The sequence below is a fragment of the Pseudonaja textilis genome, chromosome 5 (genome assembly GCF_049901715.1).
Source record: "Pseudonaja textilis isolate UNSWEBS1 chromosome 5, rPseTex1.2, whole genome shotgun sequence".
In the NCBI taxonomy this organism is placed as follows: Eukaryota; Metazoa; Chordata; class Lepidosauria; order Squamata; family Elapidae; genus Pseudonaja; species Pseudonaja textilis.
In genome coordinates this window covers 58889230-58907526 of record NC_141994.1, presented here as the reverse complement: position 1 = coordinate 58907526, position 18297 = coordinate 58889230, and the positions used below count along the sequence as shown (strand labels likewise).

General features: G+C 39.7%; 1 protein-coding gene across 4 annotated transcripts in view; it reads right to left on the bottom strand.

Annotated features, from left to right (window-relative positions):
* Positions 1-18297, bottom strand: part of DENND5B (DENN domain containing 5B) — a 117752-nt gene that overhangs the window by 50390 nt on the left and 49065 nt on the right. For 2 of the 4 annotated variants that reach the window (XM_087935017.1, XM_026720166.2), the window contains exons 2-4: positions 15661-15726; positions 8067-8176; positions 3600-4266 (exon numbers count right to left, since the gene is read on the bottom strand). In XM_087935017.1, coding sequence (XP_087791143.1) covers positions 3600-4266; positions 8067-8176; positions 15661-15726 — 843 coding nt within the window. The remainder of the gene's footprint in view (positions 1-3599; positions 4267-8066; positions 8177-15660; positions 15727-18297) is intronic. The other 2 variants (XM_026720242.2, XM_087935018.1) reach the window with 1 other exon arrangement.

Below are 18297 nucleotides of genomic sequence, written 5' to 3'. Positions count from 1 at the left end.
TCTCATTGACAATACACTAGAGTGTCATTCCTTCTTTCTTGCTCGTGGTCTGAGCTAGTCTAAAAATGCATGTCTCCCACGGTTCTCCATTAAATATAATGGATTTCCACTCCAGCTTCAATGAGCCTATCAATCAGTCACCAAACATACACTCCACCAAGTACAGTATCCTAAATCAACCTTCTCAGCTGTACGCATCTCAGAATTCTCAGCAGGCGTAGCCTATGGCAGTGTTTCTCAGCAACTTTAAGATATATGGACTTTAACTCATGGCTGGCTGGGGAATTCTGAGAGCTGAAGTCTACATATCTTAAAGTTGCCAAGATTGAGGAAGACTGGCCTATGGTTTATGGCAGGCCTATCAAACTGGCGACCCATGGGCTGGATATAGCCCATGCAGGCCACGTCCACCCTGGCTCCGCAAAGGCAGAAAACATCGTGATATATCACGATACGGCCCGCGATGTGAGCAGGTTTGATACCCCTGGTTTGTAGGCTAGGGTTTCTAGGAGCTTCAAATATAGAGGGCATCCCTACTGTATTAAAGAGGAGGAAGAGGAGGAGGAAGAACAGGAGGAAGATGCCATACTTGCTATCAGACACCATTTGTTGAAAAATAGAGATGCCCATAGACTTCCCCAGTCTCCTGCTATGATTTGGGGCAAAAATCCAATTTGCTAGTTTTGCAGAACCTCAGTTCTTCAAAGCAGAGCACTGGCTTCTGAAGTGGCCAATTGTTTCATTTCCATCAGGGCAGGAACTCCAGAAAATTTCAGAATGCTCTTGGAAGAGAAAACTATCAGGCCAAAAGCAATATTTTGTTTTTTGTTGCTATTGTTGTTGCTGCTGTTATCGGACAATGTTTAATATACAGGTAGTCCTCGACTTACGACAATTGAGCCCCAAATTTCTGTTGCTGAGTGACACATTTCATAAGTGAGTTTTGTCCCATTTTACAACCTTTCTTGCCACTTGGTTGTTAAATGAATCTGGCTCCCCCACTGACTTTGCTTGACAGAAGGCTGCAAGGGGTGATCACATGATCCTGGGATACTGCAAGCGTCATAAACATGAGCCAGTTGCCTCCTAGCATCTGAATTTTGACCACATGGCCATGGGGTGGCCACAATGTAAAAAGTAAGTGTAAAAAGTGGTCACAAGTCATTTTTCAGTGCTGTTGTAACAGTCACTAAATGAACTGTTTCAAGTGAAGGACTACCTGTATTTAGAAGGAAGGGGGAAACCCTTCTGGCAATTTTATCATATTTCATAGATATATTACTGTGTTTGGGCAAACTGCTTTGGAAGCTCTGCTGAGGAATGGTATATACGAGAAGTCTCCAAACTTGGCAACTTTATGTTCTGACCCAAGCCTTGTTCAAATCCAACAAACGCAAAACATAGATAAAAGTAAAAATCTATTTAATGCGTCTCTGTAAATTCTGTTCATTCACAGCAAAGCGCTATTAAAACTAATTGTCTCAGATAAAGGCTGCCAAGGTTGTGCAAGGCTGCCAAGAACACAAGATTAAGTGCAAGGAAATATTCAAAGCTAAAAGTCTCCGAAAACAAACCAGGATAGACCGAACTTCCACGAGGACTTGAAGTGCAAGAACTTCTTTGCTTCCTGCAAAGAATCCCATCTCTGAGGGCTGGCTTTTATCCCTTAAGAGAGGGGCCATTGCCTTGCAACCTTACTCCCGAGTCGTCCTTGCTGCTGCAGCTGCTGTTTCCTTTGAGCAGCCCTGTGCGCACACGCACTGGGCACAGGCTCCTTGGGGTCCTCTGCATCACTGCTGCCAGACTCCACAAGCTCCAAAGCACCCACTCTCTGGACAGTCCTGGCCCCATCCCTGCATCACACGCAGGCCACTCATCCTCCGAGTCCTTGCTCTCAGAGCTATGCTGGCTGAGGAATTCTGGGAGTTGAAGTTCACAAGTCTTCAAGTTGCCGAGGTTGGGGACCCCTGATATATACTATCATTAAAATGTTCGGGGGGGGTGTTATTTAATGCTCTTGGACAGAGAAGGGATTTGTAATGTTATCTGGGAATGATTTTGAGGGGTGCAGGAAGAGATGCTGCTTAAAGAACCCTCAGACAAGAGAGGGAGGAACCCCCAGTGGCTTAAGGGTCAGAAGAAGAGAGTTAGCAAGAACTTGCCCTAACAAATCAGGCTGTTAAAAGGCAGATTTGTATTTTCAGACTTTCAAGATTTTGTTCCTGTAGCTTTACAATAAAGTAGCATTAGCCCATCTGGTACTGTTTCCTATCTGGTTTAGCTGGAGGGCTGACAGACTTAAAGTAAAAGGTTAGAAAATTCTATTTCCTTCTTTGGATTATTTGTAGACTCGCTTACATTCTATTAATACAGAACTAACAATTTAATTTATCCTCCGACCTCAATCTTGTGGCAATCATATTTTATTACGTCTCTCTAGAAACCTGTGTTATCAGTCTCAAAACAGTACTATTCCTAAACTACTGAAATATCTATTCTTTCTCCATCCAACAAATTTTATTACATTTTTTGTTGGCATAAGAAAACTTCCATGTGGAAAATTATTTTAAAGAAGCTAATCACTCTCAGGGATAATTGCTTTCAAACTATGTATGGTGTTTCCACAAAGCTATTTAAAACCAGAAAAATATTGACACATAAATCTTTGATTTTATCAATTAATAAGCATTTTCCTAACTTCCAGACAATTATAGCTTTCTTGGAAGATGGTTACTGCTTTTGGTGTCAATGTCCTGCCTTTAGCTTGTCCCTGCAGGTAATGTAAACTTTCAAAGAATCTGTCAGTTGATTTATTTTTTGCAATCTTGCACAGGGGGAAGGTGTGGTTGTAATTTTTGCAGTAAGGAGTCACCCATTATTAATAAATCTTATTAATACATCCCTTCTTAGCCAAAAAACCTCTGTGGTTGGCATATGGTAGGCAGTTCAAACTTTCCCTCCCTTTATCCACATCATTCGGTTGGTAGATTTCTTGTCTGTCTGTCTGTCTGACTAACTGATTTCTTATATGGCACTATATATAAGGAATCCTGATGGTGCAGTGGTTAGAATGCAGTACTGTGGGCAAATTCTGCCCACTGTCTGGAGTTTGATCCTGACCGGTTCAAGGTTGACTCAGCCTTCCATCCTTTCAAGGTCGGTAAAATGAGAAGCCAGATTGTTGGGGGCAATATGCTGGCCCTGTAAACAGCTTAGAGAAGGCTGCAAAGGATTATAAAGTGGTATATAACTCTTAAGTGCTAGTGCTATTTTGGAGGCAAATGATGCCAGGTTATCCAGTGTGCTATGGAAAGATCTATATACAAAGAAAAGGGAGACAAAATTTATCACTGGTCCTTAGTATTTATTTCTTGATTAAATTTGTTTGTTTGCTAGACAGGAGATAGCGTTTAGAAACCATAGACCCATCCTCCTCCATCCAACGAAACATCAGAATACCTTTTCCTTTTTATGAAAACACCCTTTATTGTGGTGCTATAAAAGCCATATCGTCGCAATGTTACATTTGGCGGCGTCAGTACTTTGGAAGAAGAGAAAAAAACTCAAAATCACAGTCAGGTTAGGAGAAGTCCACTTACCTTGAGAATAAAGAAGAATCTGCATTTCTAGGAGGACGCATGTAAACACCTGAATAAGATTCTCCAAGCCCAGTAGCTCAAAGGCTTCCCGGAGAGCATAGTCATAGAGGGGGAGTTCATTGGGGCCTGGCCTCTGGCAGACAATAGGCTCATAAACCCCATAGAATTTGAGGGACCTTCCTGGGGGCGGAAGAGGTACTTCATAAAGAATGTTATGTATGTAGCTTTCCAGAGGCAAAGGTGGAGGTTGCTGACAGGTGACTGCTTTGTAAAGCTGGATGAGGAATTTCTTGCAGGCTTGCATGAAAGGCAGGGGAGCAATGACACATATACACTTGGAAACATACAGTGTGTCCCTGTTGATGTCATACGAGTTGCAGCGCTGCATTTTAGCCAGGGACGTGGAGTCTCCTTCATCCAGGCTGCTGGCCAGAGAGTCCATGCTGCATGACGACGAGGCACAGACGCTGTTGCATTGCTCCGCGTTGTGCATCTGATAAAGCGTTTGCATGGCCGCGCAGATCTGCTTGCTCGTGACCACCTCAAAAAACGTGAGTACAAATCCGTAAGTGCGGGACCCATCTTCCCGAGTAATGATGAACGAATGGAACTGGGGATCTCTGAGGTCTGACTGAGTCCTGAAGGACAGCCCTTTGGGCATACATAGCTGTGAGAAGAGACAAGGAAAATGCACCTGTCAGCTGCATCGTAATGTCTGTTATGGCCATTCCTATACTGAAAAATCTATAAAGGTTAAGGTTTTCCCTGCCCAGTTGTGTCCATCTTTAGGGGGGGTGCTCATCTCCATTTGCTAGCTAAGTGAGCCAGCGTTGTCTGAAGAAGCTTCCAGGGTCATGTGGCTGACATGACTATACACTGAGGTGCATGGAATGCTGTTATGTTCCCAGCACCGTGGTACCTATTTATCTACTCACACTTGCATGCTTTTGAACTGCTAGGTTGGCAAGAGCTGGGCCAGAAACAGGAGCTCACCCCATCATGCAGTACTTGGGTCTCAAACTGCCAACTTTTCAGTTGACAAGGCCTGGGTCTTAATCTACTCTATGTTGTACATAGTACTTATTTGATAAAGCAAATAATGCTTATTGACAAGAAACTAAGGCTGAAAAAAAGTCCCCACTTTCTTACCATTTAGTTAAACACAACATTCTTAAAGTCACAATTCCCAGTCTCAAGCTCCACCAATTTTTACATAATTGTGTAGCAATGAAATTTGCCATAGTTCTTAAAATTAATTTATAACCTTGTGAATTAGCTACAGATTTCTCAAGAAAGCAGTTAACAAAAAGCCTATTTCCTTAGCAAGTAATGGGCATTAAAATTGAAAAGGATGTGAATATTATATGCATGTCAATTACATAACCCGGTATTAAGGCTAAAAGTATAGGCATAGTCATATAATTTAATAGTAGCAAATATTTTGTATGTCAATTAAAAATGTGTGTCTAAACACCATATCTAAAGGGAATCCAATTCATCATTATACAAATGCACTAATCTGTATAAAACTCTCTTGGAAACAATCTCCTGGAAATATTTCATGAAAAAAGAGGAAAAGATGAGGAAAGTGAAGCATGAGTTCACTACAGTATTTCTGATGTACTTGTTAAAGTGTATGAAAGGAGATTTTCATGAATTTTGTTAGCATGAGTTTCAATACGGCAACACTTCAAGTGCCAAAGCTGCCAAACCTCTGGAAGTCTCATGAAGCTTTTAAAAAAATTGTGCTGTCCACTGGCGTATGATTGACATGCATACATGTCCCACTGAATGCCATTTTTTCCCTCAACAGCAAATGGGTCGGTTTCATCAAATAGGAAGCCACTACGAGAGACCTGAAGCTCCTTTTCCACTCTAATTATTCAATTGCTTGGAGCTTCTTGACAAAATACGAGACCACTCAAATGAAAACCCAGTTTGTACAGATCTAAAGTGTTGATCAATTGGGAGAGATGATACTTTTGCCACCAACTGAAGGACAGACTCTTATCAATTAGCAAAAGTTGAGAAGGGTAGACCAAGGATGCAGCACATAGACACTTCGATAACCTCTCTGCTCTTAATTACACTATAATGTGTGGGAACCAGCCAGTTTCCAAGCTAACGGTTTCAGAACTAATTCTCTGTGTAACTTGAAGAATACACCTGGGTGTGTATGAATGTTTTAAACCATTGAACAAAACCTAATTTGAAAGTATCCTGCTCAAGTGCTTATAGAACTACCAATCTTACTCCCTAGCAATTCCCCATAATGCAGCAGGGATTCCCTGAAGCACTTTGCCCAATCAAAGATCAAGAAACAGCCATCACCATATGCAAAAAGAGCAGTTTAAACATGCGTGGCACAACTCTGAAAAGTCTGTAGAAAAACAGAGTTTTGCAGTTCTTAAAATGAAACTGCTCCCTTTCCATTAGCTAACTTCCATTAAACAACGTTCTGTTGATGTTTTGCCATCTGCAGTTCAATTAGCATAGAGTAAAAGCAGAAGGCTTTTCTAGATTAACCTAAAAATATTTGAGCATTTTTCTGCAAAAAAAAAAAATAATTACTCGCTAATATAAAAAGCAGACAAAAATACAAGGTAAGAACAATATTAATTCTGAAAGAAATGAGCAACATTTCTCAGCGCTTAATATTAAGAGAAAACTGTTCATGTTCCACAAGACTTGTTTCCATCACTCAACCCTTCATATTACAATATTACAAAGCTTGAGTACAGGAAGAAAAAAAAGAATTCTGGTATTTAGCAAATCGTCATTGTCTCTTTAAAAGTTAAGAACATGAAGTTTTCAGAAGTCTTGATGATGCCTTGGTGGACATTAGGTTACTCCTCATGAATGTATATACAGCCAGTCCTCAACATATGACTGGTCACATAGTGACCACTCAAAGTTATGATGGACCCTGAAAAAGCTACTTACGATCCGTACTTAAAAGTATTTGGATGCTTGGACACCAACTAGCATTTATGGGTAGTTGCAGTATCCCAAAGACATGTGACTGTGATTTACAACATTTTTGCCAGAAACCATTGTTTACTTCTGGTTTCCAGCAAAAAATACTCCATAGCAAACAATGAGCTCATTTAACAACTGAACACGTAGGGAAAGGAATGGTAGAATCTAATGGCAGAGTTTAAAGAGGGATCAGCCTAGAATCTCTACGTAGCCACAAGTGAGCTAAATCCAACCTTCCTTGAATTCCATTCTGCCTTACCTAATCCCAAGCAGGTTCTGTTAGTCGAGAAGATTCCTGTGCATAGGCTATGAGTAGCAATACATCAGTTTAACTGAACGTTCATATGTGGACTGGTCTTTTGAGCCTCAAAGCAGCATTTGTTTTATATCAATACATTAACTTAATGACACAAAAAAGGTCATAAAATCAGGCACAATCATGTGGTGACACGGTTTATGACCACTGTGACTTTATAATCAAACTTATGGGCTCAATCATGGTTGTGAGGGATACCTGTAGCTTATTAAAGAATTCACAATTCTTTGACTGTATACAGTAATCAGATACTGTGCAAGCTATGCTATAAGGAAGAGCTTTTATTATGAGTGAGAAGCATAGGGATATTTCATTTGTTGTTATATCATTGAGAAGCATGATACGTTCCAAACTTTCTACTACACAGTGGTAGAATTGCTGTAAGTATTGAGCCTAAGACAAATGTAAAAATACCGACCTATTGAAGGAAAAGACTGGAATTTAGAAAGCATAGGAAATAAAGGTTTGAGGAGGGAGGAAATAAAGGTTTGCAGCTAACTTTAGCTTTACTTAGCTGCATGAAAGTATTTTGTAAGTCTGTGGTTCTCAACTAGAGGTCTGCGTGGGGCTGCAATGTCATTACCAGGGGATCCATGAAGACTTGGACAAGTATTATGATTTAAATCTTAAGTTAAATCTTGGGCTTCTGTGGCCATAGTCCATGACCACAAAAGCTATTTAAGGGAGGGTCCATGGTGAAGAAAAGGTGGAGAACCATGGTTCTAACTTCTCCTCAGGCTGAAGATGACACAGGGGCTGAATTCATATATTGTGATATTTCACAGCTTTGACAGTTAGTTAGATAAGCCTCAACAGGGTGACCTCACAGCCATTCATTCATTCATTCATTCATTGGATTTATTTTGCTGCCTATTCGCCCATGGCGACTCAATGCTGACCTATAAACCATGGTCAGGCTAACCTGAACAAATACTGTAACTTACAGTGAAGTGTGAATCCATTATTGATTTCACACATTTGATTACAGCCCAATCTTTGGGCATAAATGTATGTATGAATAGAGAAATTTGGGTTAATCCTCCTCACTTAATCAAAATTCCCCATTTCAATTAAGGACTGAAATGGAAATACAGGTGAACTGAAACATGTAAGAAGAGCAGTAGATGAAGACTAGAATATGAAACTCCTTTAGAAGACGTTTCTCTACGTACCATGTTGACGGCATCTTGATCAAAGGGGTTCCATTCTATGTTTTGGGGATAGTGAGCCAAGACTTTTGACTTGAAAGTTCTTCTCAAGGGACTCTGGTCAAAATTTTCTCCTGCAATAGATTAAGAAGCAACAATCATCACGTCAATGAATTATTTTCTAAGAAAACTTCAAGTTTGTTCAATCCCTGGTTAAAAAAAATGAAGACCACAGTAAAAAAGAGAAAATATTGTTATGTCTATTTAAAAAAAAAAAACCTACCTGAAATTTTTGGGAAAAGGAATAATCCATCATTAAACTGAGCCATGCCATGTTCATCCCACTCCATGCAGTGATACTTCTTAATGCAAGTTTAAGGAGATATATTTTTAAATGATAAATATTATCAATATAGTACTTTAAATATTATTTCATATTTTTAATATTGTTTTTAAAATGATATTGAAAGCATCAGGCATTAAAAAAAAACCTGATATCATAACTACAGGTGATCTTCAACTTACGAACCCAGTTTGGACCAAACTTTCCATTGCTAAGGAAGACGGTTTTAAGTGAGTCGCATCCAATTTTACAACCTTTTTGCCATGGTTAAGCAAATCATTGCGCTTGTCAAGTGAATCACACAGTTGTTAAATGAATCTGGTCTACCCCATTGACTTTGCTTATTGGAAGCGAGATGGGAAGGCCACAAATGACAACCACATGACCCGGGGACATTGCAGCCATCATAAATACATGTCCGTTGCCAGGTGCCTAAATTCTGATAGCAATACCATTTGGACTTATATACCGCTTCACAGTGCTTTCCAGCCCTCTCTAAGTGGTCTACAGAGTCAGCATTTTGCCCCCAATAATCTGGATCCTCATTTCACCAATCTCAGAAGGATGGAAGGCTAGTCAACCTTGAGCCTGGGGAGATATGGACTGCCAAATTGCAGGCAGACAGCAGTCAGCAGAAGTAGCCTGCAGTACTGCATTCTAAACACTGGGCCACCACGGCTCTTCGCCTTAACCATGGGGATACTTCATAAGTGTGACGACGGGTTGCAAGTCACTTTTTTCAATTTCTAAATTTTAGTGATCTAAATGATCACTAAACAAATGGTTGCAAGTCAAGGACCACCTGTAGTTAATAACCTAATAGGTAAAATATGCTTCATAATTATAGTCCTAGTGTGGAGAGTAACTCTAAATGACACAGTTTGGATAGTTAAAAACAAGTAGTGGGGCTGAGCCAAATTAGAGTTTCAGTGCGAAGTCTGAGAGTCCAATACTTGTCCCAAGCATAGATTCTAAATCAGTTTTATGCTGCCTGGATCAGAGGTCCCCAAACTTGGCAATTTTAAGACTTGTGGACTTCAACTCCCAGAATTCTTCAGCCATAATAGATAGATAGATAGATAGATAGATAGATAGATAGATAGATAGATAGATAGATAGACAGACAGACAGACTGTCAGTCAGTCAGTCAGTCAGTCAGTTAGATAGTCTGGCATTGTAGTTTATATGTAGAAAGATGTATTTACAAAATAATGCAATCTTATTGAAATCACAGAACCTGAACAATTTAAACAAATTTAAACATCAGTGTTTGAAAATGCAGCATGAATTACGGATGTACAGTTTGCATAGCCTGACACAATTCTAAATGCAAAAAGAGAGAGAGATAGAAAGATTGCATATCTTGCCTATGTTCCACGTTATCAGCAAACATGTAAAAATTGTAGGAGCAGAAGAGGAAAGGAAAATTGCATTATTAATCTGAATAGGCACTAAGACCTTCGCTGCCTTTGAGAATTCTCTGCTTATTGGCAATGAATCATTACTGGTGGCTGCAAATTCTCAGCTGGATGTTCAGTAGCAGACAGAAAACCAACTGAATTTCATTTTTCAGATGCTCTTCACAGCAGGCAATAAACCAACAGCTAGATTAATCCCCTTTCCAATTATTTAGGTTCCCCACCCGCCCCTGGCCCTGGTGTTCCATGTCCTGTTCCCCCCTTCCCCACCCGCAGGGCAGGCTTCGCTTTTTCAGATCAACTGAACATTGATTTGTTGGAATTAACTGAGCCCAGCCAGAGTCTGATTTGGCCAAAGGCACTCCTCCGATGGCTTTCATGCCTAAGGCAGGATTAGAACCCACACGTCTCCTGGTTTCCAGCCTGGATCTTAACCACTAGACCAAACTGGCTCTCTTTTCCACTTATTTAGGACTTTGTTATATTAATTTCATCCTAACTTTAACCCCAATTGCCCACAGTGTCTTGGAATTACATGGGATTGATATTTAATACCTAGAAATTAATCTTTTGCCAGATACACACGATGTGATTAAGTTATTTCAGAGACTTTACACTGAAAGAATTAAATGTCCTGTTAAATGCATCTGTAATGCAAATATGTATTTGCAAACATGGTTATCAAATTCGTGCTTCTCTTTTTTTTTTTAGTGCCTATAACATTTTAGTGTGTCCTCAGTAAATTTAATTCATCACCCTTTCCAGGAAGGTAGATAGATCTCTCTCTCAGATATCTCTCTCGGTGTTTGAGATTGTGAATTCTCCAGACAAATCAAATTCAGTAGGGGCCAAATGTAGCAGCACTTTTGCTATACTCACTTGGATGCTAAATCAAATGGTACAAGAATTCTTTTATTTAAGTTCTAACACAATGCATTTATTTAATTTTAATTTCCAAGCAGCTTAGAGCAACATTCAGTGGCCTTCCTTATAATCACCAGCAGTTTTGCTCATTTATGGAATAGGATTGCCTAAAAGTTGATTGTCAAATTTATACAACACAATCCATGCTCAGCCTCCTTTATCATTGATTCATGCATTCATTCTCATCATAGGATTGGGGTGGAATCCTTTCCTCTCTTTCCCCCACCAATTCTCTTGCAGATGGCTGGTTTCTCAGGGCTATTGGTAGTTGCATCACAAGGAAAAGCAGTCCTTCACACGTTCATCAGTTTTCTGTTGTCTAGTTACACATATTGCATAGTTAGCATTGGCTCCCATCAGTTCTGCTGGATGCAAAGTGTCTGCCTGAAGCTTCCATTTACTATTATTTTCTATGGATGAGAATCCTGGTTAACTATAGCCTTAGCTGCTTTCACAAATCCATTTCAGAAAACACACTTTAAAAGTGGTAATGATAATACTGACCGATGTTTTCCAATAGCCCCAAGCAACTAGCAAGGGTAAAATCAAAGACTTCTGCTCTCATCCTCTTAGATAATAGATAAAAGATGATCAGAGTTGGAAGGGACCTTGTAGATCATCTAGTCAAAACCGCTGCCCAACCTTACACCATTTCTGATAGATGGGAGTCTAATATCTTCTTGAAAGTCTCAAGTGATGGCGCTCCCACAACTTCCAAGGGTAAGCTGTTCTATTCATTGATTGTTCTCACTGTCAGAAAGTTCCTCCTTATTTCCAGGTTAAATCTCTCCTTGTTCAGCTTCCATCCATTATTCCTTGTCTGGCCTACAAGCGCTTTAGAAAATAGCTTGATCCCTTCCGCTCTGTGGCAGCCCCTCAAATATTGGAAGACCGCTATCATGTCTCCCCTGGTCCTTCTCTTCACTAGACTAGCCATGCCCAGTTCCTGTAACCATTATTCATATGTTTTAGTCTCCAGTCCCCTAATCATCCTGGTTGCTCTTCTCTGTACTTTTTCTAGAGTCTCAACATCTTTTTTATAGTGTGGTGACCAAAACTGGATGCAGTACTCTAGGTGTGGTCTCTTAGAGTCCAATCATACTCCTAAACATGTCATATCCTAAACAGTTTAAACAATGTTACTCACAAAGACTTAAAAAGTTTGTTCTGAAAAAAGCTGAATCAGTAAGGCTGACATCAGTACTACCACACAAAGAAAGAGATGATTAAAAATACAAAGCTCTTCTCAGCCTACTCATTTAGGATTAAAGTTAGTCACGAATTTTGTGAAAATGCAGTCTGCCACATATCTGGTATAAAAATATCCCTGAGGTGTTTTGTTTTTTTTTTACAGAGAAAAACTACTTCATTTGTATGTCATGGCAGACAAATCTTAATTAATCTGCTTATTCTCAGTGGAGTTGGCCTTTCATTTCTTACGCTGGGTGTGTGTGTGTGTGTGTGTGTGTGTGTGTGTGTGTGTGTGTGTAAAAAGCATAGTAGGCTACATTTAGGCACAATGTACCATTATTGGCAGTTACAAGAATGAGCAACAGTGACCTATAGGTAGAAGTATTCCCTTTTTACATAGAAGGAGAAAAGACTAAAAGTTTCATCTTGTAGGTTGAAGTAACCCATACTTTGCTTTTCCATCCAAAAAGAAGCAAAGTTATAATTACATTTGTTCTCAACCCAGGATCTCATTCCATGATCTAACTCGGGTTCCGGGTGCTCTTTTGTGAGCAAGCTATAATTTATATAAACTAAGTAAAGAAAAATTAATCTCCTCCCCATCGTGCATAAAGGGTGGTGTGAATAAATGCACTCCTTCTCTATTCTATTTTGTAATTATGGTTTGTTATGGAATCTGTAGTTGCAATGAATAGCTTTTCAAGGGTTAGAGTTAGGAGCTGAAGAAACTTCTTGGATGAGAAGCAAAACATCTTCAAAGAAAAAACAGAAAGTTCAGTTACTTCTTGAAAAAGCACCTTAGGGACAATCATGACCTGGATTTTTGTGAATCTCCATAGACATAGATTTTCAAGGGTTTTTATCTATGGAAAAGTGATCACTTGCTACATCTCTTGGTTCATTAATGGAGAAATTGTGCCCTAAACGATACTGTTGGACAACAATGCCAATCATTTCTGATCACCAGTTATGCTAGCCTGAAGTACAGATGTTATTCCCAGCAATTCTCTATGGGGAGGAAATCCAGTGAACAAATCAAAAGAATCTAAAAACAGAAATCTTGATGAGGCTCTCCCATCAGCTGAAGAAGCTTCTGAGATGAGAAGCAAAACATCTTCAAAGAAAAAACAGAAAGTCCAGTTGCCTCTTGAAAAAGCACCTTTGGGACAACCATGACCTGGATGACTGAGAATCTCCATAGACTCTTGTTGAAGTTGTAAACCAGGGGTCCCCAACCCCTGGGCCACGCAAGTAGCAGGTGAGTAAGCAAAGCTTCATCTGTGTATGCGCAGGATTTAGGTTGTGTGCACGAAATCATTTCCCCCCTCACGGTCTCTGGAAGACAATTTTGCTTCCGAAACTGGTCCTTGGAGCCAGAAAGATTGGGGACTACTGCTGTAATCCGAGTTCTTTGAAGTTAAGAATTCTTTGTTATTAAGGCTGTAAGAACAAACACCTGTTTTCCAGGCCTCACTTCTGAATGACTTCATAAAGCTTTTCACTTGATTACTTAGCCTGAACTTAGCAACAGGTCTGGGGTGCAAAACTTCAGATAACCACAGTAGTGGTGGTATTCTACCAGTTCGGCCCAGTTCGACTGAACCGGTACCTTTGGGGATTGTCTGTGAGTGAATCGGTTCGCTTGGACAATCAGCTGCTGGACCCGCCCGCCTGCCCTGGCTCTATACCGACTTTTATTTCCTAGTTTTGAAGCTCAGCTGCTTCGCACGGCACAACGTATTGCTGCGCGTCAGCTGTTGAACACACAGGGAGAATGCAGGATTTCAGGAGGTCAGTAGGAAACCGTCTGCGCGAGAGTGAAGCACGCCCACCAAGCCACACTCACTGAACCAGCAGTAAAGCAATTTGAATCCCACCACTGAACAACAGATGACATAGCAAGCAAACAGCTAACATTTACTATATCTCTTGGCTGCTATCTAGAACAGCAGTCATCAACCAGCGGGCCGTGGCCCACCAGTGGGCTGTGAGAAATTTTGGTGGGCTGCAGAGAAATCTCACCCCCAGAGCACACACACCCCAAAGCAATTAACCCAGGCTGCGCAGAAACACAAGGCTGCACCGCCCACATGGCCTGCAGGAACCCTCTCCACCTACTCACTCCTTGCCTGGCAAACTTGCCTGCTAAATTGCTATTTTTCTGACCATCAGCTGTTCTGCTGTGCCGGGAGATTTAGATTAGCTAGGAAGCAGGAAATGGTTGGATTTCTTGCTTTCTAGCTAGTCATTAGATTTTTGGCTCTGCTTTTAAGTACAGCCGTACCTCCCTTAGGACTGAAGTTTCTATTATTCAGTGCAGACTCATGGAAAGCAAATTTATGTGACAGACTCAGGTAGCTGGTGGCAAATAGATAGATCACTGAATGATTCTGTGAGCAACTCAATCTGCCTGCTTTGCTTGATTTTGGTTAAAGTTGCTCTTTTTTAATAAAAAATTCAATATTTACATACATGGTGTGTTGTTAATTTTGTGAGTTTGCTTGCAAGCAAATTTTATGTGACAGACTGAGCTAGCCGATGGCAGATAGATAAATCTCTGAATGAATCTGTGATTCTGTGGGCAACTCAATCTGCCTGCCTGCTTTGCCTGATTTTGGGTAAACGTTGCTCTTTTTTATAAAAAAAAATTCAATATTTATATAAATATTTATAATATTTACATACAAGCCATGTCCAGCCAGTCACATGAACACCAAGCCATACCCACAAATTAGGCGATGCCCACAGAACCGATTAGCGGTTCCTGGGATTTAAAATTATGAGTTTGGTGGTTCCTGAGGTCCAAAAGGTTGGTGACCCCTGATCTAGAAGGCATCTAGAGTTTTGCATCCAAGATCTTGGAGCCCACTCCAGTCTTTGTTGGCAACACAAATAAAAACTTCCTGCTTGACATGCATAATTACATAATTCTCACTCAACATTCCCTGTGTTCAGAACTCATTCACTGTTTCTAATGGCTGCCCAACAAAGCCCTTTTTTGGGAGTATTTCATTATCTGGTCAGCTTCTTTTCCACTCTGTATCATGATTGTTGCTATTAATTACCCTTTGTAGGGACTTTAAAAAAATTGATGAGGATGCTATGTTTTTAGTATTGTGACTGGAAGTGGAATCTGGTAAGCAAACTTTAAATATTTCAATAAATAACACCACATATTCTCCTTCCTCCTTTTACTAAGTGTAAATGTTGGACTTGGTGGATATCTATACAACTGTCATCAATGCAAAATGAGGTTTTGTTTTGTAGCTTTCAGCCTTGAAAAAATCAGCAGCACAGATGAAAACTCCCAAATGTGACTGAGTACAACACATAATTCTAACATTAGATAGGTTCGTATCAGCTGAAATATGGTTTTTTTGGCTTGAAGTGTTAAATCACAAACACTATGATTTGCAAAATTGGGTTTACGGTTGGGCCTGATATGGGGAACCAGCCAATTGTGGCTTCCATAGGCCATTATGAAGCAAGCCATTTAACAGCATGAAGTACAAAAATCCCTGAGCAAAATGTGTGTATGTATTTAGGGCTGGTAAGGAAACAAAAAGCAAATGGCTGTTAGTTTAACTTAGAACTCCCAGGAAAAGGATGATAGCTTCTGATTAAAATAATTAGAGTAACCAATCAATGAATAGAATTTAAAGGAATTCAAGACAAATGAAAAGATGGAAAGCCTGTAAGTTAAAATTAGCAAACCCCCCATTTTTTTAATATTTATTTTTACCTGATGTTCTTTTTGTAGTATCTGAATTCCTGCCATGGCGGTCGGCTTCTAGCCACTGGTATAAGACTACATAACATAACAGAAACAAAAAGTATGTATGAACAAAATGAACAAAAACTGCAGACACACATAAGCATGGTTTTTGAAAAACAGAGAAATATGGATAATGAAGTGTGCAGTAGTATGTCTAGAGCTGTTCATGAAAAAGAGACAGGACGATGAATGTTAGTGACATGTGCAAACACAGATTAATAACCAAGTTGCCCTATGAGTCTCTGTTGATGGGAAGAGAAAACTTAACTTGCCTTCTGCTGAACACGTGACTTCATATGATTAATGGTGGCTGTGCAAGATTTCTGCTTGTGCAATACATTCAAAATCATCTTCAAATGAATTAAGTAAAGCTATCTGTTCTAGTTTCCCAGTGAAGCTAGAACAGATACCCCAATGAGCTTCTTCAGAGTTATAAAAAGTTCTTCAGTCTACCCGATAAATCTCCAGCAAATCTTTAGTTGTGACAAAAAGAGCAAATTTAGAATTGTTTAGGCCATTGTTCCAAATGGCTTATGTTTTACCCATGTCAGGCAGTGGAGCATCCCAAAGGCCAATTCCACTATCACTCCATTAAGTGAGCACCCCCCCCCTCCCACTCTCTCTCTCTCTCTGTGTGTGTGTATGTGTATATGTGTGTGTGTGTGTGTGTGTGTGTGTGTGTGTTTTCTGAGGTTTTCGCAGGTATTTGTATGTGGATCTTTGGTTATTTGGGTTTACTCCGAGAAGCACAAAGCCGAAGACACAAGCCTGAAGATGATGAATGAGACTTCATCGAAACATCGCCTACATACTTCCAATTTTACGTGGGATAAAACCCGAATAACCAAAACCCTGAATACCACACACACACACACACACACACACACACACGTGTATGTGTGTGTGTGTGTTGTGTGTGTGTGTGGTATTCAGCTTTGTTCGGGTATTTTCCCACGTCATTATAGTTGTGCTTTTAAAGTTGTAGCAATGTTTCGGCAGAATCTCATCTGCCATCATCAGGCTTCTGTACTGTGTTCTGTATTGTGTTTTATATGTATGTATATATCTAGGTATGTATGTATGTATGTATGTATGTATGTATGTATGTATGTATATGTATTGTGCAAAAATTTTCCATCTAGATATAATTAGGTTGAAGCAAGTTATTTAATTCAGTTCTTCATATTAGCTTGGCATTCTCTGCTGTAGGGTGTAAAGCCACCATGTCTGATGTATACTGAAAGATCTATCAAACAGTGGAATCCATTTTATTGTTTGGTTGGTTGGTCATGTGGGATATAGTGACATCAAACACAACCTTGATCTGGCTGGGGAGGGTATCTGTGTTTTTAGTATATAGGCATTATGTATCAACAAGATGAGAAAATCAGAAAACGTTTAATTTGATTTAACTAAATCAATGTTAAAGCAATTTAATGCAGTTAATATAATTGCTCTTCAATTATTTCTTCCAACACCACACTAAAATTTACACTTCAGGGACCATTTTCAGGGAAACATGTGTCCTTGGGACCCTCCAACCTGAAGCAACCTCCACAACCTGATGCTCTCTGTCTACTTTACTTGCCTACAACTCTTTGTATTCTGGGTACAGGCTGGGAATGATGGGAGTTGTCAGTCAAGAAACCAGGAAGAGATTAGATTGGGGAAGGGATATTATTAAGAAATGGAATAAGAAGCAGTGAGCTTTTCCAATATGTCAAGGAATAAAGGAGACATTTCTGAAAATTATAACTTTCTCCAAAAGAGTGTCCCATGTCTGAGCCCTGATTAGGCAAGGAAAGTTGTTAAATGACAGAAGGTAGTGTTGGCCAGCCCATGTCTTTCTGGCAAAGAAGATCCTCAGCAGCCAGTGTTCTGGAAATTATTTGTACATGTGTTTAGAAAGAAAAAAGCATCAATTTCACCTCCCTATCTTTGGCAGCTGGTTTTGTTGTAGTTGGCAATGCCATCATATGAACTGGCCCGGGAGATGTCATGTTAAGGTAAATAACAACAACAAAAGATGATTTAAGTATTTAATCAAAAATAAACAAAGAACTAATGCCAGGGGAAACATTTTGGTAGATAAAAATGAAAGCTTTGTATTTTTAAGGCTGGGTGATATTGGTCACAATGGACCCAGGGGCGGGAGAGAGAGAGAAGGAATCATTACTTTTTAAAAAGGAAGATTTTCCCAGGAGCGGGTATGCTTGGAGTGTGCATGTATAAAATATTAAACACATACACAAACAGCTGTGGACAGATTTGATGTAGGTTTTTTTTCTGATATTAATCCGCCTCCTTTTTGCTTTAATCACATCTGCTTTCCCCTGCCATGCCCAGATCTAGCTCCAATGTATCTTGGTCTTTATTTTTGTTAAAAATGTTCAGGAAGAACAGAAGTTTCACACTAAAATTTGAAATTAGTAAATATAAATAGGTATGATTTTGATCCTGAAGCAGCTATAGTGCCCTGAATGAACACAGAGGACAAAGAATCTGCACATCTTTGTAACAACTAAATTTTAAAAAAGAAAATGGTGATGGTAAGTGTCAGAACAATATCATACACTCAGTAGCTGCAGTGGAAGTGATAATATA